General features: G+C 42.7%; 1 protein-coding gene across 3 annotated transcripts in view; it reads left to right on the plus strand.

Annotated features, from left to right (window-relative positions):
• The window catches only part of SMARCE1 (SWI/SNF related, matrix associated, actin dependent regulator of chromatin, subfamily e, member 1), a 970,790-nt gene that overhangs the window by 425,225 nt on the left and 521,797 nt on the right, over positions 1–23,768 (plus strand). For all 3 annotated transcript variants that reach the window (XM_044055001.1, XM_044055002.1, XM_044055003.1), the window contains one exon: positions 12,356–12,528. In XM_044055001.1, the coding sequence (XP_043910936.1) occupies positions 12,356–12,528 (173 nt within the window). The remainder of the gene's footprint in view (positions 1–12,355; positions 12,529–23,768) is intronic.

A 23,768-nucleotide genomic window follows, 5' to 3' on the forward strand; every position in this document is an offset into this window, starting at 1 on the left:
GGGCTTGATTAGTTTGCAGACTAGGCCAGGAAGAGCTCGTCTACTTTGTTTTCTATGCCTATGGTTTTACTGTACTAGTTTATCTTGGTAGGTAGTAAGTTTGTCATGTGCCAAATGCACACGTTCATAGCATTTACATTTCTGCACAACTTTTATTCTTGGATTTTGAGTGTACATACCTGTCTGATGCATTTCTGTTGTTTCTTTGAAATTCTAAGGTTTTCATTCTGACAAAGCTTACTTCGTGAGCTTCGTTTTAAGTAATTATTTTTTGATTGTCATTTCATTGCTGTGGAGACTAGCCTGTCTGCTTATCTCCAGATGCTGCGACCATTAAACCAGGTCAACCCATGTGAGATTGCCACATTGTAAATGACTTGTAGTGCTACTGTAATTGTAAAATTGCTGCTGTTTTTATGAAGCAGGTCTGTGCACAAAATGTTAGATTTAATGAAGAATGTAGGCAGAATATTACAAGGTAAAATTGGTTTAATGCTGACTTTATAGTAGAATTTAAGACTGTTACAGTCTTCGCTTCTGGAATTTTGCTTGCAGGAGTGCATCCACAGTTTTATTTTTCCACTTTCTTGTTTTTAGTTTACTAACTCCCACTAGGACAGCAGGATGTTGTGTGTGGTATAGGCTGACAGTAGAACTCTCATGGGTGGCTGCATTCTGTAAGGTTTACCTCCAAGGAAAAATCTGTCATCAAGTTAACTCTCTGGAACTACATTACTTGGTGGTGGTGGTGGTGGTGGGGGGTACTGAGTGCATGCATGGGCACGTGCCACCATGGAGTTGACCAAGGTCTCAGAGAACCTCCCACATAAGCGCAAACAGTCTAGAAAATGCCTGAAGGAGGAATGAGCGGCCATGGTGAGTATGAGAGTTTTCCTAGTTTTGAAGGCACTGGGCCCAAAGGAACATTTGCAGCAGCTATCCTTGGAGATGGTTTTAACCAAGGACACTGGTGCAACCCCTCTACTATGCCATCTCCCTCAAGCCAAAAATATTGTGATGTTTGTTATTAGTGGTCTCTGTGGCCATTGCCTGTTTCTTGCTCATCAAGAGTGCGGTATCCTTTTACTATTAGTCAAAAGGAGGTTCTTGGAGACTGTGTTGAGGGCTTCAGCATGTTCCTGTATACTTAAAACTTCTAGGGAAGTATCCCCCCTTTCTTCTTGAAAAGCCAGGGTACAGGACACCAAAACCTCCAGCGTATTCTAGCTTGATTTAAGCTTAGACCAAGCATATCCTCAGCCTATCCTGTTACCCAGACCTCATCCAAGAATTTACTCCAATTAGTTCAGGATTTAATGAGCTTTGCTTTTGCAAGTAAGGGTGTCACTCCTCATCCTTTTATAATTCAAACATCAAGGATAACCGCATCTTCTGCTCCCTCCAGAAAATGCCACCCCAACCCTCTGTACCCCAGAACGAAAGACCCTTCTTTCTGCCCCCTGACAAGTAGGGATTATTTAAGTTTATTTATAGAGGAATCTGAGAAGATAGGTCAGAGAATGTGGGTTATGAACATTTTCGGACATAGTTACAAACTTTCTTCTCGTTTGTTCCAAGAGAAGCAAATTAATTTAGTGGCTTACTTGCTTTGAGGATCTGCCACAAATGGCAGCCTTAGGGCATCTGGAGGGGAGGGCACGTGGTTCTACAAAGGACTGCTTTGCATAGAAATACTTTGTAGACCTATCTCAGACCTTTAAAGACTGAAGTATTTATTAATTCCAGTGCACAGTGCTTCCCTTACAAAACATTTTGCTGCATGTATTCCCTTCCCTCAGGCCTAATGACCAGCTTGATGTAAAGGATGTCTCCCTTCAATATCTTTGTTTTTGTAGGTGAAACTCCACTGTCACTTCACCATTTGTCATTGCTACTACATGCAGGTTATTCACAGAGTGCATGGCTCCAGCAATTGTCTTTTGCAGAACGAAGGATACACACATCTGTTCAGTCTTGTTTGACTGACTGATTCAGGCAGTCTCTGTAGAAGAACTTAGTGTGTGTGCAGTAACCTGTTTCACTCAACTGGATCTTTCCCCACAGCCTCTGCAAGTCTCATCTGACTTCTGCAAAGAAAATACTCTTGAGAACATTATGATTATAACATAGCAGAATGTTTTCCTGCCTGTAGAGAAGGTCCTATTTCCGTCATATTTCCTTCAGACTGTTGGTGAGAAATTTTATGACGAGAATTTGTCAAGATTCTGATGTATGTGGCAGCTATGCATTTTGATGGCAGCACTAGCGAGACACTATGAAGAAATTGTAGTGGTACATTAGAAATAAGTGATAACACTTTCCAACCTTTTGGATGCTACAATACTTCTCTTATCCTGTATCCAAAAAAAAAATGTCATGGTGGAAAATCCAGATGTACCTTCAGTCAGGAGCCCTGGTGAAGCTGGCCCATGGACCCAGACCCTTACCAGAGACAGTTCAGACATAAATGTGAGGGCTTAAGGAGATTCTAAAAATCCAGGGTGTGTGGGACAGGATGGGGGGGGGGTCACATAAACAGAAAAGAGATGAAGGCTGAAGTTCTAGCCCTAAAAACATTCAGACAAATCTAGAAAATGAGCCCGGTGCACGTCTTCACAGATATCACCCTAGTAATCTACATCAGCATGGATGTGTGGCAGAGCACCCATTTGTTCGTACTTTTCAGGCTGGCAGCATAAGATTGGGTAGTGACCCAAGAGTCCAGTCTGACCCTTGGGGTAGTATACATCCCAAGCCAGAAGAATTATGTAACAGAACCAGACCGGCTAAGTAGGTTGCAATCAGAACCAGATCCCCAGAGGTTAATAATCAAAACAGATATATTCTTAGATCTCATACACAGTTGGGGTGTGCCAGAAGTTGACCTTTTTGTCTTGCTCACAGAATGGGCAAGTCCACAGAAAGTTTGCTGCAGGGCAGCAGCTCCAGGAACCAGGAAAAATAGTGGGTCTGTTTCAGATTACTTACCTTCAGATACCCCCGGTCCCCAAAGTATTACTGAAGATAGTAGATGGGTAAAAAAAAATAAAAAATACTGTACAGCTCCTTTTAGCCCATGCTACAATAGTTCTTTCCCTTGCTAAGTTTAATTGTTGCCTCCACTCAGAAGAATGCATCCTTTTTGCACCCCAAAGTCAAAACTCTTTTAAGGCTAAACAGTATGGCTGATTTAGCATTCGTTGTACTTCACTCACCCCTTTAACCTAAAGTCACACCTCACAACCCTCTTACTTTCTGCTTCATTCCTTTTTGTTTTTCCCACTACCTTACCATATCTACTTTCTCTCTGCAGACTTTTCCTTTACTGCTTTCCTCCCTACTCACCTAAGCTACCTGAAAACACCCTACCCTGCACTCCTTATAATCTTCTTTTCTCTCCGTCCTTGCTTTCTTCTATAACCATAATGTGAACACCCTCTCTCATACTAAGACATTGCTCAGTTTCCCCTCACGGTCTCTAATCGTGCAATCTCTAATATCTCTCTTAAACATCTTATTAGACTGGTCTCATTTATCTGCTTCTAATCTATGTAAAAAATATGACTAGTGAGTTTTTCCTCACATATTTTCTCCAACTCGTGTTGTTTTTCATTGCACTCCACTATCACTATGAAACAAATCTGTTTTTCTCATTACAACCTTTTTTCACTCCCATATTTTGTAGTGTAACATGATAGTTTGTGATTTAAAGGAGAACCACACCCAAAAACTGGAAGAAAATTTTTTGGGGGCTGATTTTTAACTTTTCGGCATTGCTAATGCCTTTGTATGAAAGTAAGTGGTTACTTTTATTTTCTAATTCACTATACCGCAAAATGATCTGAAGGAGGGTTGCCATGGCTAACATTTTGTTTTACAGTCAATGCCTTCACCTTCTTGATGTCATGTTAGAGGGAAAGAAGGCTATCCTTATGATGAGATCATTTACTGTAGCATTCTCTCATCAGTTTACAACATTGCTGGGACTTTACTGTTCACTGTCAGCATGAATTCCCATTTTTAATTAACTGTGCTTCCATTGTTTTTCATTATGGCCATCATAGCTCACAACCTCCTTCCTCCAAAATGAGGAACACTAGCTCTCATAATGTGTGAGAATTGGGCAAAATGTGGAACACATACTAATGGCTTACTAACAACTTCAACTAGGAAGGTCATATTTCGGCTAAAATATGCTGGTTTTACTTATAAAAAAGATATATTAATAAATTAATATGATTAATTTCTATTTACCCATGGCTAGCAGTTAAAAAATTCCTAACACTGAATGTGTGACAGACCCTTTCAATGTGGAACTTTGAGGAACATGCACTTTTTAAGACCCCAAATGAGGTACATTCCTTGTAATGAGGTACACTTGAGAGCTATTGTGGCCATCTGTGTTGCAACATTTTAAGGAATGTTTGAATGACAGGCTTGAAAATATCGCTGAGTCAGTTGTTCTTTTCCAAATAACTGTAGTTCATTATGTCTGTGTGAGAAATCTGACCCCTGATTTATAGTTGTTACTTGGGCTGTTTTAATTATTGCAGCTAGAATTAAAGTCGTTGATGTTTATCTTTTCACACTCCCAAAAGAAACATGCAATTTTACAAAAGTTACAGTGTAGAAAAAATGCAAAATAGTGGTGACAGTAAGTAAGAAGAGCTAGATGAACATATTTGCTCTCGTTCTTTGTGGCACTGAGTTATTAAAGGGAAAGACATTTGCATCTGAATACTAAGCTTGAAATCCTTACATTTGTTCAGACTTCAGGTTACACTATTTGTCTGAAATGTGATGCTGGCAATCTGTAACGTAACGGATAAGGCACATTTAAAGGAAAACTCCATCCTAGAACTAAATACTGTTTTATCTTTGTTTCCTGACCTATTTTAACACCTCAAAAGTCACTCCCAAGTGCTTTATTTGTAATTTTAGGCTGTTTTCCACATCATGGCTACCAATGGGGCTTGATATATCAACGTGATCGTGTTCTCCCTAAACCCTTTCTATTTGAGAGTCCCCTCCCCCACACTACTGCAGAGGTGTTAAAACTGTCACTGCATTGAGACCCTTGCAGAGTCAATTCATGTTAGACTACAAAAGAAGACACTGAACAAAGACCAGCAATTTAGCTACTTTTCTGGCTGTAGCTGGATAACTTCTAAGTATAGAGGGGGAAAAAAAGTCTGAGCCAAACATAAATGAGGATGATTAGAGACAGAAAAGAAGTAGTCCTTTTACAGAGGGTAAAGAAAATAACTGTGACCGTCCCAAATCCCATTATATGTCAGTGGCATGGGAATTCAAAGTTACTTCCTTATGTCTGGCATGAGTTGTACTAAGTATTATGGGAGAGAGAGTTTAGGGAGAACAAGATCAGTTGATACTTCAAGCCCCTTTGGTAGCCATGTTGTGGAAAACGGGCTAAAATTACAAATAAAGCACTTGATTTTGAGGTGTTAAAATAGGTCAGAAAACAGTGTGTGAAAAAAAAAATTTTTTTAGTTGTAGGGTAGAGTTTTCCTTTAAGTATCATTGTTTTCTTAATGGCTGTGTTGGGATAGTTGACCTAACTTGACTACTGTGCTATTTAGCTGATGTGATGTAACAGATGAGACAAATGCAAGAAAAAAATGCAAACATAATTATTAAATGGTGTTTTTCTGTATGTGAAGGGTTTGATGTTAAATTACATGGAAGGAAAAACACTGTTTGGAAAGGAAAACTTAACTTTTGGGTGGCGTTCTCCTTTAAAATATCTGTAATTGATTCTTGAAAGCTTGTGATTGTGGAGCTGTTCTCCCTGGGCTTCTGCTGAAAATGGGCATTTTCTGCCCAGTCTGACTTTCTCAGAAAATAAATGTCAAATAACATCGCTTTCAGCCATGATGTTCTTCATTCCACATTGCTGCAGTCCTAACCATTGGGTAGTCCGCTGTCCAGTCGGCCCGAATACCAAAGTATATGGCTGACGTCGGTCAAGGCGCATTAGACTGATGTCAGGACGTCAGGGTACTAATGCGCATGACCGACGTCATATCCTCAGTCTTTTTTGCCGCATGGTCCGATGCAGAAGCAGTTTTGCGAGTGCAGGTTGGCGTTCTGAAATTTTCTGAAGTCGGAGTTTCAGACCGAATCAAAGTTGGCTGGTACCCGTTGGGGAACATTTTGGTTTTTTCTTGCCTCAGTATTTTACCGGATGTCAGAAAAGTGAATAACTGTATTTCTTGTGGGAAACAGATACCTCATAGGGATTACCATACTTTGTGTATACCTTGTTTAGGGCCTGAGCACGACGTTGTTGGATGCCGCTCTTGTGCTAGATTTAACAAACGCACTATTAAGAGAAGGTTAGACTGTGCCAGGTTAGTGTTTGGGAAGCGTTGTAATTATAAAATGCCGCCGGATGCTCCGACGCCCGCAATCCAAAAGCGCAAGGACAAAGCAGCAAAGCCTAGGGTTGAAGAACCGCAGTCCCGGACGTCGGTTCTTTAGAAGGCTTAGTGGAGCCAGAAGTTTTGCCAGGAGTTTCTGGGGAGTCTCAGGCAGAGACTTTACTGTTACAGGATGTGCCCTCTCAGGAGGTAGGCCAGGCTGAGGGGGCTTCTCAGGTAACTGTTCTTCCCTCTCTTCCTAAGGTAGTTAGAGCCTCTCCTTCTGTTTCCAAGACTTCTTTGAGAGGTAGGCCAAGTTTAGCTTCAGTGGGGGCTTCTCCTAGCACTTCGGGTTCTGTGCCTAAGAAACATATGCTTAAAATGGCAGAGGATTTGATTACTATGATTAGAGGTTCTATGCCCCCTCCTGATAAGAGGCCTAGGGTGGAGCCTGAGTTTGAGAGTTTTGAACAGTGTTCAGAGGCTTCTGAGTCTTCGGCTGAAGACTTGCAGGAGTTTCCTCATTATTCTGATTCTGATGTGGATGATTCTACTCCTTCAGCTTCCCCTCCTGAGGATTTTTCATTTTCAGAGACTCTGCATTCCATGAGGGAGCATTTTAAATGGGAAGGCCAAGATTTCTCTGATTCCAGGAAGAGGCTTAGGGAATTTTTGTTTTTACCCCAGCATAGGCCCTTAGCTATACCTCCTGTGTTGAATGTGGTGGAAGATGTTTTTGCAGAGGCTTCCCTGAACCCTGATTCTTTGCCTCCTGCCCCTGTTAAACCTGATAGGTACTATAGGGTGCCTGAAGCTCATAAGTATCTTTTTAAGAGTCCTAGGGCAGACCCAGAAATTGTTTCTCAGGGGCCTAAGGGTGTTAAGGCCTCGGTTGTTAAAAATCCTGTTCCTCTGATAAAGAGGCAAGGGCTTTGGATAGATGGGGAAAGAAAGTGTATACTTCTTCCACTTTAGCCATGAGGGCGTTGAATTGTCAGTTTCACATGCTAAAATATCAAAATTACCTTCTTTCACAATTGAAATCTAAGGTGGATGCTCTAGCGGAAGGTATTGAGTGTAAAGAGTTGCTGGATTTAGTTCATGTGTCTGAACAAGTGGGTAAGCATTCTTTGCAATGTGGTTTTGATGCTGTGCAGGCCTCCTCGAGGGTGGCTGCCACTGGTTCTGTTCTTCGCAGGCACGCTTGGTTGAGGGATCAGAATTTAGCTGAGCATGTTAAGACAAGGATTTTGGATGCTCCTTTACAGTCTGATGTGTTGTTTGGTTCGCCTGTGGAAGCAGTTTTAAAGAAAATGGAGGACAAGGCTAAATCTATGCAGACTGTTAAAGATTTTTTGCAGGTGCAGCCTCCAAAGTTTAGCAGAAATTGGCCTACTAAGGGATGGACATATCCTGTTTATGATTCCCAGTCTAGGGGTAGGTCTAGACGTGGTAGGGGCAGAGCTCAAGGTTCTTTTAGGCCTAGAACAGGGAGTTCTCCTGCTCAGACTTCTGGTGAGGGCAGGGGTCAGTCCTTTCGTAAACAGACCCAATGACCTGCCTTTTCAGCTGCCAGTTCATTCTCGTCTGGCAGCTCCTTTGGGAGGAAGACTGTCTCTTTTCAAAGAAAATTGGGATTTAATTACTCAAGACAGATGGGTTTTGGATATCATTCACCACGGTTACAGGTTTTATTTCCATACCTTGCCCCCTTTCAAAGGCATGCCAGACGTTCCTCCTCCACAAAGGAAAGAGGCTCACAAGCAAATTTCTCTGCTACTCCAAATAGGGGCCATTCAGCCAGTCCCTATACCAGAAAGGGGCCTAGGATTTTATTCTCGCCTGTTCCTAGTACCAAAGAAGGGGAACACGTGGAGACCAATTTTGGATTTATCTATCCTCAACACTTATCTGGACATTCCCAAGTTCAAAATGTTGACGTTACAACAGCTTTTACCTCTGCTGGGCAAAGATCACTGGATGGTAACTTTAGATCTCAAGGAAGCTTACCTTCATGTGCCTATAAGACTAAGTTGCAGAAAGTATCTGCGTGAGCTGGAAATTCTCATTATCAGTTCTCTGCATTGCCCTTTGGCTTATCTACTGCGCCCAGAGTATTCACAAAGGTTCTGGCTCCAGTGATAGCTTACTTCAGGCTAAAAGGAATTCAAATCTATCCTTATTTGGACGACTGCCTGATTCTGGCTCAAGAGAAGGAAGACCTTCTACAGCATTTGGAATATGTCATAGCAGTGCTAAGATGCCTAGGGTATTCTGTGAACGAAATAAAGTCCAGTCTAGTACCCTCTCAAGACATGTGCTTTTGGGTGTGAGACTGAATACAGCAGCCCAGATGGCCTTTTAACCCCGGACAAACAAAAGAATCTTTCCAGTTACTTCCATCAACTATCTCATCAGTCCGGGCTGACTGCAAGGACAGTCCTTCAAGCCTTAGGGTTCATGGCATCTTGTATTCTGGTGCTTCCCAATGCCAAACTGCATATGAGGAAGCTGCAATGGTATCTCAAAAATGTGTGGACACAGCACTGCCAGGATTTGGACACTGTCATTCAAATCATACCTTGCATTCAAAAGGAATTTTTGTGGTGGGCTCAGGAATGTCACCTAAACAAGGGACTCTCTGTGACCCGGCCAGAGGCGAGTCAGATTTTAACGACAGATGCCTCGGACATTGCTTGGGGAGCTCATCTAAATGGAAAGTGGATACAAGACAAGTGGCCTGCCAGACTTCAGCATCTACATATCAACATGAAGGAGATGTTAGCAGTCCAGTTTGCATTAATGGCTTTCAAGGAGTTACTTCTTCCAGGGCAGGTGTTGATTCTAACAGACAACACAACTGTCATGTGGTACATCAACAAACAAGGGGAACACATTCTTATCCTCTATGCAGGCAAGCAATGATTTTATGGGAAACTGCGCTCAGCTTGCAACTAACTCTTCAGGCAAGGTTTCTGCCGGGAGCACAGAACTCCTTAGCAGATGTATTAAGCAGACAAATCATGGATCCCCACGAGTGGAAACTGGATCTTCATGTATTTCAGAAATTGACAGTGTCATGGGGAACTCCAGACATAGATCTGTTCGCTTCTCCACTAAACCACCAGCTGCCAAAGTTTTGCACAAAGGGTTTCATCACACAGCTTGGAAAGTGGATGCTCTTTCTTTCAGTTGGAAAAATCTTCATGTGTATGCCTTTCCACCTCTGCCTCTTCTTCCAAAGGTGCTCCTAAAGGTCAGACAAGACAAGCCAAGGATGATTTTAATAGCTCCAGATTGGCCTCGCAACACTGGTACCCACTACTAAGGAGTCTGGTAAGGAAGCCTCCATGGCCTTTGCCTTTGATTCCACATCTGTTATCTCAGAAGGACGGTCACCTGCTCAATGTCAAGCTTCACTCTCTTCATCTAACAGCCTGGCATATTCTGTTCTGAAACACAGCAGGTCTCAACTTCCTCAACAAGTTTTAAATGTGATTATGGAAGCCAGAAGACCTAGTACAAGGAAGGTGTACGCAGAAAAATGGAAGAGATTTTTATTTTGGAGTGCAGCAAAGAATTTGGAGATTTCTGAGCCTAATTTGAGTGTGGCTCTTCAATATCTTACTGAGTTATTGGACAAAGGTTTGTCCTTCTCTTCCATTAAGATTCATGCTGCAGCAATTTCAGCTCACTATGATTGTGACCCACCTTTGTTTTCACATCCTTTGTTCAAGCAGTTTCTTAGAGGGGCAAAGAATATAAGACCCCCATGAGAGCTCCTACTCCTGCTTGGGATCTCAATTTTGTGTTGGAAAAACTTACTCTACAACCTTTGAGCCTGCGGCTACTGCTGAATTGAAATACTTGTCATGGAAGACTGCTTTTTGTTGGCTATTACTTCTGCAAGAAGGGTTTCTGAGTTGCAGGCCCTTATGGCAGTAGAGCCTTTTTTGATTTTCCATAAGGATAGGGTGTCATTACGTACTAATCCTTCCTTTATGCCTAAGGTGGTTTCTAGTGTGGCTTTAAACCAAACTATTCATTTGCCTACCTTCTATGCAGATCCCCAAAATAAGGGGAAAAGATTTTGCACACTTTAGATGTACATAGGCAGTTGCGTTATTATTTAAGCAGGACTAAGGATTTCAGGCAGTCTCAGCAGTTGTTTGTTTCTTTTGCTTTGAGTTCTCAGGGCAAGCCTGTGTCTAAGCAAACTATTTCTAAGTGGATTGGGTTTTGCATTTCATTTTGTTATTCCCATCATGGCAAGGAGATTCCAGCTGGGATTAGGCCTCATTCCACTAGGGCTACTGCCACTTCTACAGCATTTCTAAGGGGTGGCAACTAAGGATATTTTGGAGGCAGCTACTTGGAGTTCAGTGCATACTTTCTCTAAGCATTACCATCTTCCTCTCTACTCTAAATCTAGGGCTGGTTTTGCCACAGCTATTTTGCAAGGCATGTTGACAGCTCCTGCTTCCTTATGATTTGCCAGCCTCCCTTAACTCTGCTTTGGGATTCTACCCAATGGTTAGGACTGCAGCAATGTGGAATGAAGAACATAGTACAGTTTTGTACCTACCATAAATGTAGATGTTCGAGGATCCACATTGCTGCAGTCCAATTTACCCTCCCTCCTTCCCCTCTGTGTTTAGGGGTGTTGGTGTGGGTTAGGTTATACTCTTGTACATTTGTATATATTGTATATATGTTTGGTGCAGGGTTTTTTGGTTTTTTGGTTTGGGCCTTGTCTTTTTAGGGTCTTCTGACATCTGGGGCAAGAAAAGACTGAGGATATGACGTCGGTCATGCGCATTAGTACCCTGACGTCCTGACATCAGTCTAATGCGCCTTGACCGACGTCAGCCATATACTTTGGTATTCGGGCCGACTGGACAGCGGACTACCCAATGGTTAGGACTGCAGCAATGTGGATCCTCGAACATCTACATTTATGGTAGGTACAAAACTGTACTTTTTCATGCATTGCGTAGGATGTATGTTTGAAACCAGACATAAGGAAGCCGTATGCAGTTAGGTGGAAAAGATTAGGTGTTTGAAACCTTGCCAGAAACCATGACCTTAAGTCATCTGTTGTTCTTTACTTACAAAGCTGAGAGAGATGGCAAAGGCTTTCGTATGTCTATTTGAAATCACCTTCCTTAGTCTTTCTCAGCTTACCTGTCTTTAGCGCTTCACTTGTATTCTCTCTACCAGTAAGGTGGTTCTTAAAAGGGCACTTCATCTCAGACCACCCAAAAAGGAAATTGCTCCACCATGGGATCTCAACTATGTGTTTGAGAAATTGGCACTGGCCCTTTGAACGGGCACCTACAGCTCCACTAAAGTACCTCTCTTCAAAAACTGTATTGGTAGCCATAACATCTGTCGGAAGGATGTCTGAGCTTGAAGGCTTAATATATGAAGAACATTTTCTGATATTGCACAAGGAGAGTCACCCTTTGTACTAGTCACTACCTTTATGCTCAAAGTGGTGAGCCAGCTTTGTTTTTACTAAAACCCACAGAGTAAGGGACAAGGAAGCCTTCTTTGCTTTGTCCAGAACATGAACAGCTAGGATCCTCTCAATATAGTAGTAAGGTGATGAGCCAATCAGATCAATTCTGTTCAAAGGGCATGGTTGGAGACACTTGGCACTAAGCCACTGCATGGAGTTTTGTTTCTGTTTCTGTAGGAAACATAGGCTTCACTATGTAAGTTCTCCTTCCACTAGAGCCGTGTTATTCTCAACACAACTGTACTTTTTTTCATAGAGTAGTGAGTGCTTGTCTCATGTAAAATGTTGCGTACAAATTTTTATTTTCTAATACATATAGAGATCACTTGAAATAGTAGTCGCTTGAACGATTTTTTTTTCTTTATGTATTCACTTTATTTGGACAGTTTAGTATTGTGCCTTCCTTTTTATGACTTATGCAAAAAAAAATAAATTTTGTGCATTTATTTTGTAGATTTTGATGATGGGTTTTCTATGAAGCATACAGCTACTGCTCGTTTCCAGAGAAACCATAGGCTTATCAGTGAAATTCTGAGTGAGAGTGTGGTGCCAGATGTCCGGTCTGTGGTCACAACAGGTAGAATGCAGGTTCTTAAACGTCAGGTGCAGTCCTTAATGGTTCACCAGGTAGGTGATTGATTGGACCATGAAGACCTTGAAATTGAATGTGTATTTTTTGATTATTGCTGTTGCAGTGTCCCTTGCAGCCATTTGACTCCAGCTTGTGGAGTACACTGGTATCAGACTTGAAGTGCCAGTTACAGTTACCAGGAAAGCTAAAGTTTCTCCTTCTGTTTGTAATTGAATCAGCCACACTCTACCTTTTGATATGCCATTGAGGAGTCTCCTTGATATCGATTCCAGTGGTTCATTTCATTCTTCAATATTTAGCATTCAGTATTTTTCTTTCTTTTTCTTTTGTTCTCCTTCTCCCCTCCTCATAGGTTCATAGGTTAGTACTAGGCTAACTGCCCTTGCTAGCCATTTTAAGCCTAGCCAGTTATCCCTTGTGAGACTCAAACCCTACACCTTGTGTTTGTAAGGCAAACACCTTAACCATTAGACCACCTTCCCAACCCAAATAATCAGCCCTGCCAGGTCTCAAACCTGGGATGTTGTGCTCTACAATCACAGCAACATACCACTACACCATCTGATCTGCTGCTGTTCCTCCTCGTCTAGAAGTTCCTGTGCTCGGCGATTGTTCCATGTCCCTGACATTTGCTGTGATAATATAAGCTTGCTTACCCCTTTGCACCATCCATATGTTCTTTGTGCGGGCTTTGGAAACTGCATTGCAAGCTGGTATCCAGCATCTGGCCCGATTGATGTAATCTTTGCTTAGGGCATCTTATGTGTTTGGCATAAAGAAGACATCCATACTCGTCATCTGTTCATTCTTGCTGCTTTGCTGATTGTATAGTTCATGCACCAGAACAAAGCATCCATTAGTCTTTTGGCATACCCCATTAAGGATCTTTATTTTGTCCTTTTTCATAAGAGTGGTATTTTCTACTTTTTCCTTTTAACAGATGTCAATATGGTATTTCACCCACATGAAGTTGTAGGGCTTGATCACTTCACCAAACATAGCAAGTGTCTACAAGAGACAGATTCATGTTAAATTTCCATGACAAATGTGCTTATTGTGTTGGCCTGAACCATGGTGTTTCTAATTGTGATGATTGTCAGGATTTTAAAGCCAAAGATTCATACAGACCTATTTGAACAACAAAGGCCCATCACCTGCCATGGATAAGTTGCTATGTTGTATGGCCTTCAGGTTTGTATGGCTGATTATCAACCCCACCACCACCACTCAAAAAAAGGAGGGGGGTTGGGGAGAAGTGATGCCTCAGTCAAGTGACTCCAGTAGTGACCCAAGGTATTCATTGTTCACTGTTTCATCCCTCCTCTTTAGAATGTCTTGCCAGCAGATAGCCCAAAGGTTGGCCTGAATTGTATCCCCCACTGGCTTCAGTCCGATGTTCTTTGTGTTTCACTGTTGCAGTCGTTACATTTGGGTTATCCTGCTGGCAGGTTGCCCTCAGTCGGCCTGAATTCCAAAGTCTTGGGTCCTGCATCGGTTGCTGTCGCCTCTTCCCTGATGTCAGGTCGTCAGGGGTATGAAAGATGCAGCCGACGCCATTTTATTCAGTCTTTCTTGCCGCACGGTGCCCGAAGCAGAAGCAGTTCGCAAGTGCCGGTCGGCTGACTCCTGAGATTTTCGTGTTCGAGTTTCAGATCCGAAGTCTTCATTAAAAGCTAAGTACCCCGTTGGGAAACTTTTTTCTTGCTCCAGACCGATGTCAGAAAAAGTTAATAATTGTATTTCTTGTGGGAAGCAAATACCTCATAAGGACTTTCATTCTTACTGTATTCCTTGCCTAGGTCCTGACCACAACGTTGCTAGTTGTTGATTTTGTGCTAGATTTAACCAGCACACTATTATGCGTCTGTACGATTTGGTATTAAGCTGTTTTGGGTGAAGGTTTAATTATACAATGTCGTCATATAACCATCTGACTACCGGAGTTCACAAAAAACGCAAAGAAAAAGAAAGGCAACCGAGGTCCAAAACTGATGACGAAGCTTCTCCTAAGCAAGTCGCCAGTTCTCAGTGAGGCGCTTTCGCAGCCCCTGACGCCCGCTACTTTAGAGTCGCAGGCCGCTACCGACTCCCACGTGGAGTCGGCCAGGCCGCTGGAAACTCAAGGTATTGGAGCCTCGGAGATTATTCCCTCAGATGAGTCTAGAGCCGCTGAGAAGGCATCTGCTTCTGAGGGTGTATTCAGACCTAAACAATTATATATTAAACAGACTTCAAAGACTAAAACACCTTTAAAGGCAAAGAAACAAGTTCACCAGCCACAAGGACAGGCCTCCATGCCCAAAAAACAGATGTTCAAAATGACCGAAGACTTAATCAACTTGATCAGGGGTTCCCATCCCCCCTCCTGATAAGAGGCCTAGGCAAGAGACAGACTATGAATCTTCAGATCAGGTTTCTATTTCTTCTGATTCCTCTTCTTATCAGGAATATTCTCGTCCCCCCCTATGAGGATTCTGCCGAAGATTCAATTCCTTCAACTTCTCCTTCTGAGGACTACTCTTTTGGGGAAATCTTGCATACCATGAGGGAGCACTTCCACTGGGAGTGACAAGATTTTTCGGAATCTAAGAAAAGGCTCAGAGATTTCCTTTTACTTCCTCAACACAGGCCTCTAGCTATTCCACCTGTGTTTGACATTGTAGATGATATGTTGTCGAGTCTAGTCTGACCCCTGGCTCTTTACCTCCAGCTCGTGTTAAGCCAGACAGATACTACAAGATTTACACATCTGCTACTTTGGCTATAAGGGCCTTAAATTGCCAGTTTCATATGCTCAAGTATCAGTAATATATCATGACACTGCTTAAACAGAAAATGATGGTAAATTCTGAATGTGCAGAAAACAAAGAAATGCAGGATTTATTGCATGCAGCTGAACAAGTTGGAAAGCATACTTTGCAATGTGGGTTTGATTCTCTGGAGGCCTCCTGCAGGGCCACTGTTACGGGTTTTGTCATTAGGAGACATGCTTGGTTAAAGGAACAAAATCTGCCTGACCATGTTAAAGCAAAATTATTAGATGCTCCTTTACAACATGTCACCTTGTTTGGTGTTAAGGCAGAAGAGGTGTTAAAGAAAATGGAGGACAAAGATAAATCTATGCAAGCGGTCAAGGATTTCTTACAGGTACAGCCACCTAGATTTAGCAGACACTGGCCTTAAAAGAATTGGTCCTTTCCAGTCTCAGACAGACCTCAAAGGGGCAGATCCAGACACCCTAGAGGCAGATCACAGCCGCAAGGATCCTACAGGTGTAAGTAGTGGAGTGCTTCTACCTCCAAAGGTGGAAGACAAAGCACAATCATACAGGAAACAGTCCCAATGACTTCCCCCTGCCTGCACCAAGCACTTACCTTTTGGCAGCGCCCTCAGGGGGAAAGCTAGCACTTTTTTCACAAAATTGGCACATTATAACCCAGGACAAATGGGTTCTAGACAGTGTCACAAGGCTACAAGTTTCATTTCCATACTCTGCCAAGGGTAAACGGTTGGCCAGACCTGCCAAAAATCAATGGGCAGAGGCTCAAAAACAAGTCGCAGTTCTCATGGACATGAGGGCTATTCAACAAGTGCCACAGCAAGAGCAGGGGCAAGGATTTTACTCGACTGTTCTTGGTACCCAGAAAGGACAAAACATGGAGACCATTACTGGACCTATCTATTCTAAACACTTTCCTGGATATACCAAAATTCAAGATGTTGACCTTACAGCAGCTTCTGCCCATGCTCGGCAGCAAGGCTTGGCTCGTGACTTTAGACCTAAAAGAGGCATACCTGCATGTCCCAATCAGACAATCATGCAGAAGATTCCTCAGATTCAAGGCTGGCTCAAACCATTACCAATTCTTTACACTGCCCTTTGGCTTATCTACTGCGCCCAGGGTCTTCACAAAGTGCCTGGCACCAGTAATTGCTTACTGCAGACAAAGAGGAATACAAATATATCCTTACTTGGACGACTGCCTCATACAAGCAGAGAACAAGGACATTCTACGACAGCATCTGACGTCTGTGATAAGACTTTTAACATGCCTAGGGTGCACAGTCAACAAAAAGAAATCAAAACTAGTACCCTCTCAAGAGATAATATTCCTGGGTGCAAGCTTAAATACAACTGCCCAGATGGCTTATCTCACTCCATACAAACAAAGGCAACTGACTACCTACTTCAAGGAAATGGCAACAAAGGCCCAGTTATCTGCAAGAAAAATTCTGCAGGCTTTGGGCTTCATGGCATCCTGCATCTCACTAATTCCGTATGCAAGACTGCACATAAGGAAAATTCAGTGGTACCTAAAAAGTGTCTGGACACAACATTGCCACAGTCTGGAAATAATTACTCTTAATTACCTGCCTGCAACAGGAGTTTCGCTGGTGGACAAAGGCTTGTCACCAAAACAAGGGACAGCCATTCTCACTACCCCCAGCCAGGCAGAGCCTAACTACCGATGCTTCAGATTATGCCTGGGGGGCACACATGGCAGGAAGAGGCATTCAGGGCACCTGGTCCACAAACCAAAAGCATCTACATATCAATCAAAAAGAGATGCTAGCTGTTCAAAATGCCCTGACAGCCTTCAAGGACCTACTTCATCCGGGACAACTACTGATAAAGACAGACAACACCACGGTCATGTGGTACATAAGCAGGGGGCACTCATTCTTATCCCCTGTGCAGACAAGCCATGGCTTTATGGGACGCATCATTGACTTACCAAGTTCATCTGCAGGCACAATTCCTGCCAGGAAAGGAAAACACTCTGGCAGACGAACTAAGCAGAAACCTCATGGATCCCCACGAGTGACCCCTGGATCCACAAGTCTTCACCATGATAACAAAGAAATGGGGACGCCTGGACATAGATCTGTTTGCCTCTCATCAAAACAATTTGCCTCCCCTCAAAACAATCAACTAAAAAGATTTTGCACAAGGACTTATCACAGACAACCTTGGAAAGTGGACGCCTTATCTTTCAACTGGACAAACCTATCAGTATATGCCTTTCCTCCACTGCCTCTCCTCCCCAAGGTACTCCTAAAGGTCAGGCAGGAGAAACCAAAAATGATTCTGATTGCCCCAGACTGGCCACGCCAATACTGGTATACGATCTTAAGGAACATGTCCCAGTGCCCAGCCTGGACCTTACCTCAAATACCTCATCTACTGTCCCAGCAAAACATTCGGATTCTGCGCAGCCAACTCAGGACCCTAAACCTGGCAGCATGGCGGATAATGTAGCCATACAAACCACACCTCTCAGTAAAGCTGTGATGGATGTCATTTTAGAAACCAGAAGGCCTAGTACTAGAAAATCCTGTGCTGGGAAATGGAAGAGATTTTGCACTTGGAAACAAGCTCAAGGAGCTGATACAGCTGTCCCAAATATTCCTCAGATTTTGCAATACTTAACTGAGATGCTGGACAAAGGCCTATCTTTTTCATCTATTAAAATCCATGCCTCTGCCATTTCGGCTCATTACAATACAGAGCCACCACTTTTCTCTCATCCTTTATTATGGCAGTACCTCAGAGGAGCCAAAAACTTAAGGCCTCCAAGGAGAATGCCAATACCTGCATGAGACCTCAATTATGTCTTGGAAAAACTCGCCTTACCTCCTTTTGAGCCAGCTGCTACTGCGGATATAAAGTTCTTATCTTGGAAAACAGCTCTGCTTCTAGCAATAACTTCTGCAAGACTAGTTTCAGAGCTACAGGCTCTCATGGCTGTGGAACCCTTTATCATTTTTTTATCCAGACAGGGTCTCTCTGAGAACAAACCCTACTTGTATGCCTAACGTGGTATCCAGTGTAGCCCTTAACCAAACAATTCATTTGCCAACGTTTTATCCAAATCCACAGAACAAGGGGGAGAAAATTCTGCATTCTTTGGACGTACACAGACAACTTAGATTCTACTTGGACAAAACTAAAGTTTTCAGAAAATCAGAACAATTACTAGTGGCATATGCCACAGCATCACAAGGAAAGGCTATCTCCAAGCAGACTATTTCAAAGTGGATAGGTCACTGCATTAGTTTCTGCTACTCACAGCATGACAAACCAGTGCCTAAGGGCATTAGGCCACATTCAACCAGAGCTGCAGCCACTTCTGCAGCCTTTCTCAGGGGAGTACCAACCAAAGACATTTTAGAGGCTGCTACTTGGAGTTCAGTGCACACCTTTATAAAACATTACAGTCTGCCTCTTTACTCTAAATCCAGGGCAGGCTTTGCCACTGCAGTTCTGCAGGGCCTCATAGCCGCTCCTAATGCTGTTTAGCTCCAGCCACCCTAACCATAGCTTTGGGGACTCAACGCAAATGTAATGACTGCAACAGTGAAACACGAAGAAAATAGTACAGTTGTGTACACTTACCATAAATGTAGATGTTAGTGTATTCACTGTTGCAGTCCAGGTTACCCACCCGCCTCCCCCCTTATTTTTGCTGGAACTTATCTTTACTTCTCTAATCTATACAACCTAGGCAGTGTATTTGCTTATAGATGAAGATAAAGCTTATTTTGGTGCATGTATGTTTTATTTACATAATTTTAGCCTACCCTTTTGGGGGCACCTGACATCTGGGGCAAGAAAAACTGAATAAAATGGTGTCTGCTGCATCTTTCATACCCCTGACGACCTGATGTCAGGGAAGAGGTGACAGCAACCGAAGCAGGACCCAAGACTTTGGAATTTAGGCTGACTGAGGGCAACCTGCCAGCAGGATAACCCAAATGTAATGACTGCAACAGTGAATACACTCTAACATCTACATTTATGGTAAGTGTACACAACTGTACTTTTTTCCTCCTTCTCAGAAGCAAGGGTGTCTGTAGCATAAGAGGTGTTATCCAGCAATATTTTCATATCTTTCTTGCCACAGTTACATGATCCCTGTCTGTTGTCATTCCCTTTAGTTGAGCTACTTCCAAACGATGGGTAAGTAAACTCCAACTACCACTACCACCACCACACAGGAATTTTTTTTCACTTTGTGTAGCTTTTTGCATTGGAAGCAGTTAACTAGAAAAATAACATTTTGATTGTGGGATGCTACATGAGGATTTCCATTCAGGGTGTCTCTTTTGATTCGGCCCAGAGCACAGCATGGACTTAACCTCATTGTGCTAGGTTCACCCTGAGGAGAGTCAAAAGTCTGTCTTTTGGAAGTTCATAGCTCAAACAGAAGGCTGCATCTGGTACCTTTCTGGCAAAATGGTACCAGCTAAGGCTTCCATGGACCTCCCCTGTGAAGAGTAAGCATACTGAAAAGAGGTAAGTAATGTGAATCTTAGGATGGGCACCATAGATTTCTTTAGGTTTGGTGATGCTGAACTTTGACAGGTTTTGGAGATTTAGCTGAGGCCTCCACGAGTAACCTCCAGGACTGCATTTAGTTTGATTAGCTTATTGATAATGCTAAAATGTGAGGTGTTATCAAAGTCCTTGACCAGGTCCAGCTAGGCAGTCTGAACCTATCTGCCTGTGTCTAATGTGTTAGTGATTGGTTCAAGGAACACTCGGTTCAGGAGGCAAGATGTGCCTTTAACAGACCCAAAGTGGCTTGGATCTAATGCTATTGTCTTTGTTAATAAGTTACATAGTGATTAGTTTCATTGCTTTACAGACAGGCTGGTGAGATTTCTAGGTCTGTATGTTCCATATTAGTGAGGTTCCTGAGAGTGGGTTGACTACTGTAGAAATTGCTGCAACATACGCTTTTTGTTTCAGCTTCTTAGGACAGCAGGTTTGGGGGGAGGGTTTGTTTTTTGTTTTTTTATTTGTTTAGCTTAACACTGGGTTTAGTGTGGGTTCTTTATCTTGATCCTTCCTGTATAGCTATTTCTGGTAAAAGAAAAACTCGAGAGATTGCAACCTCTAAATGATTGTGATCTGATGCTGTCCTTTTCATTCTTCCTCACTGATGGATTACGGATACGATCCTCTTATCCGACTCTGCTGCGTTTTCCAGACTTTATCTCCTAGTCTTGAGCTCTTCTCTCTTCCCATAATGCGCTGTGCTACCTCTAACTCCCCAGATTTCGTTTGCCACCAGACATGGAAAGACAGAAGATTCCAAAGTCTCGAGATGTAATGAAATTTATTTTAAATTCTAGCTTCTAAGTTCTATACTCTTGATACTTCATTTCTCCCTCAGCAACTACAGAATAAACGTATATATGTTTTGCTTTTTCTTCATAAATCCCAATCAGTGATTTTTACCATTTTCTTTTTTAGAAGGAAGCGTCTCATGTATTTGTTTTTCCTCCGGTACATCATGTTCTCCCCCCCCCTCCGTTTTTCACTGTGGCCATCTTTTGGTTTTGATCTCACTTCAGAAACTTGTTTTCTTACTCACTGGTTCACAAATGTCAACTTTTAGGATGTTTTTTTTTCCAGGGTGCATGTGCTGTCATTAAAAAGTGTGTTTCTTTCTAGCAGTTCCTGGATTTCTGACCAGCGGATTAGTTGGGTGGTGTATCAGTGTGTTTGCTTTTTTGGTCATGCAATAAGTCATGAACATTAGATTTCTATGGTTTCTTGTTTTTCATGGAATGTTAACCCCTGCTATATGTTTCTTTCGGTGTGTTTGGGTCAGTGCCTCTGTTTTTCAGTTCTTTTAGAGGGCTTGGCATGGTGAAGCAACGGTGGCTGTTACCAGATGAGAGCAGGGCTCTTGTTCTTTTTTGAGCGCTATTGAATGGTGCAAAACCTTTGCTTCATCTCTCCCTCCTGACCTGTATTGTAAAACATTTTGTCTGATAATTTTGTTGTTTTCTGATATTTAATTGTTAAATCTGTGAGGGCTGAAGTCAGTAAATAATGACAGATACTGAGTTTCAGACTTTATATGTGTCCCTGCCCACTGCTTGTGGCCTTGTCCAGATGTCTTGCTCTGAGAAGTTGCTTATCTTTTTTTCAGACTGCCAGAACATTCAGTGATTATTTTGTGTCCTTTCACAACTCTCAATGGTTTCTTTAGGAGCTCCCCCCTTAAAAAGAGAAGAGACTTGTATGTATATAAAGTCAAATAATGGAACCGACATACAGGACTTTGGACCTTAGCCTTGGGTCCAAAGATCCTTTGACCTTTTCCAGATCCAGTGTTCTCCTTGGATCCAGCAGGTTTGATCTGAGAAAGCATTTCAGATGATTATTTAAAATTTAATCGGATCCAAGGTATTCGGATCCGATCAGCTGCAGTTTCCCCTCAAGCTAAGATTTCTTCCTCCATAAAAGCTTGATTTCTCAGTAACTCTCTTCCTCAGATCCTAAGCTTAGGATCTGACAGATAACAGCTTGCTAGTAGGTGTAGCTTCCTTGGATTCGAAGACCTCCTTGGATCCGATGACCTCACCATTTACTGATATTGTCATGTGTGGATCCAGGACATTTGTATCCATTGCGGTATAGTAAGTTTCTCCCCTCAGGTCCGAAGTTTTCAGATCTGATGTATGTCAGATCTCTGAATTACCTCTTCTATTCCAATCCCTGGGATTTGGTTATCATTGGAAACAGCTGAACTTTGGATCTGGAGCTCTAGGGTGAATGGTAGTCTTCTGGGATCCAAATATGTCTGATCCGATGTGTGGCAGGCTGACTAGAAAGGGCAGGTTCTTGTGATACTAACCCTAGGATCCGACAGGCTGACATTTCTCTGATTTAAACCGTTGAGCCACTGCAGCTGTTTTTTTTTTTTTTTTTATGTTCTTCTGGCATGGCGGCCTGGTCATTTCCTCCCTGTTATGGCTTGCGCTCAACCAGTGTGATGATCTGACCCAAGATACTGTTTCTCGCCATAAAGATGGTTTCCCCCTACAGCTAGTATTCCAGAACTAACCGTGTCCTCCTTCCTTGAAGGCTTTGGCTTGCTGGCCATTCTCTCCACTACAGGCCCATTCCACTAGACCAATGCTCTGTACCCGAAATAAACAAATATAGTACTGGACCTTTTGGATCTTGTCTCTACTCCCTTTTGTACTTGATAAACTGGGTCTCGCGGGAGGTGTAATGGTGCATTGGTTTCTCTGTTTCAGACCCACTTGGAGTTCCTACCTATTCTGCACATTGGTGACTCCGTGGGTGTGCCCACCGAATCTGGTTGTTTATTTCAGTATGTATGCATTCCTAAGAGACTAGGTGTTGGAGCTTGGGCCCCAAAAGCAGAGGTGCTCTGCAAGACCAGGGCTTCAGAGAGCCTTCTCTGACTGACCCTATCAGTGATCTTGAAGCTCTGTCTGACTGCCCGTCTATTGAGGCAGTCGGGGGATGTTTTTATCGCAGCACCTGGATGCCTGGACCAGTTTAACAAGTGATTGTCTGGCTGCTAAGGTTATTACATCTCCCTTTTTTGTGGGGGTGATTTAAACAGTCTTTATATTGAGAAGTCCAAGTCCTAAATGGTCATGGTTCAGTCCATCCTGCCGCCTCTGCGCTAGGATGATTGGATGTACTGTGTTCATTTTCAGGACACGTACTAATACATCAAATTAAACAGGCTCTTCAAAGGACATCTGCGCTTCTGGCTGGGAGCCAGTCTCTACCAATTCAGACCTCTGCCCTTCAGACTCACCACAGCCCCCGAGATGTCTTTCTATATGCATGGCAGTAGTGGCTATTCACCTGAGGCTCAAAGGATTTCAGGTGTTTCTGTATTTTAACATCTATCCCCTTACTGCTCCAACTAGGTATCAGCTGTTACAAGAGATTGATTATTTATTTATTGCATTTGTCTAATGGGAAAGTCCACTGGGCCTTAGAGAGTCCATTTTCAGTGGAGGCCCGGGGAGAAAAGCTCCACATACAAATTATACAGAAAATACTATTTCGGTTACATAAATGGTTAGAAGGCTATACATTAATAATAACAGGCATGCTTTTAAGATAACACAGTATGAATGCACATGTCAGAGTTAACACTGTATTAATAAGTATCTGGGAAATGGATTGATGAGGAGAATGGCAGTGCAAAAAGGCAGGGAGGAATAAGTTCAATAGTGGTAGTAAGGTAGGTATATAGAGAGAAGGGGTGGTGGGTATCATGGTTGGGTAGGTAACAGGAATAGGCACGTCTGGGATGGTTAGAGTGCTGGTTGGTTAGAAAGATGAGGATGGGAAAGAAGGAGAAAAAAAGCAAAGAGGTAGAGTCAGGGTAGCAGTGTCTAGAGAGAGTTATTTTTGGCATGGGCATAGCCAGCAAGAGGAGAGATGTTGCCTGAGACCTTTTCAATAGGGCAGGGCTACTGATGGAGG

The sequence above is a fragment of the Protopterus annectens genome, chromosome 13.part0 (assembly GCF_019279795.1).
Source record: "Protopterus annectens isolate FY-2018-M chromosome 13.part0, PAN1.0, whole genome shotgun sequence".
Classification (NCBI taxonomy): Eukaryota; Metazoa; Chordata; order Ceratodontiformes; family Protopteridae; genus Protopterus; species Protopterus annectens.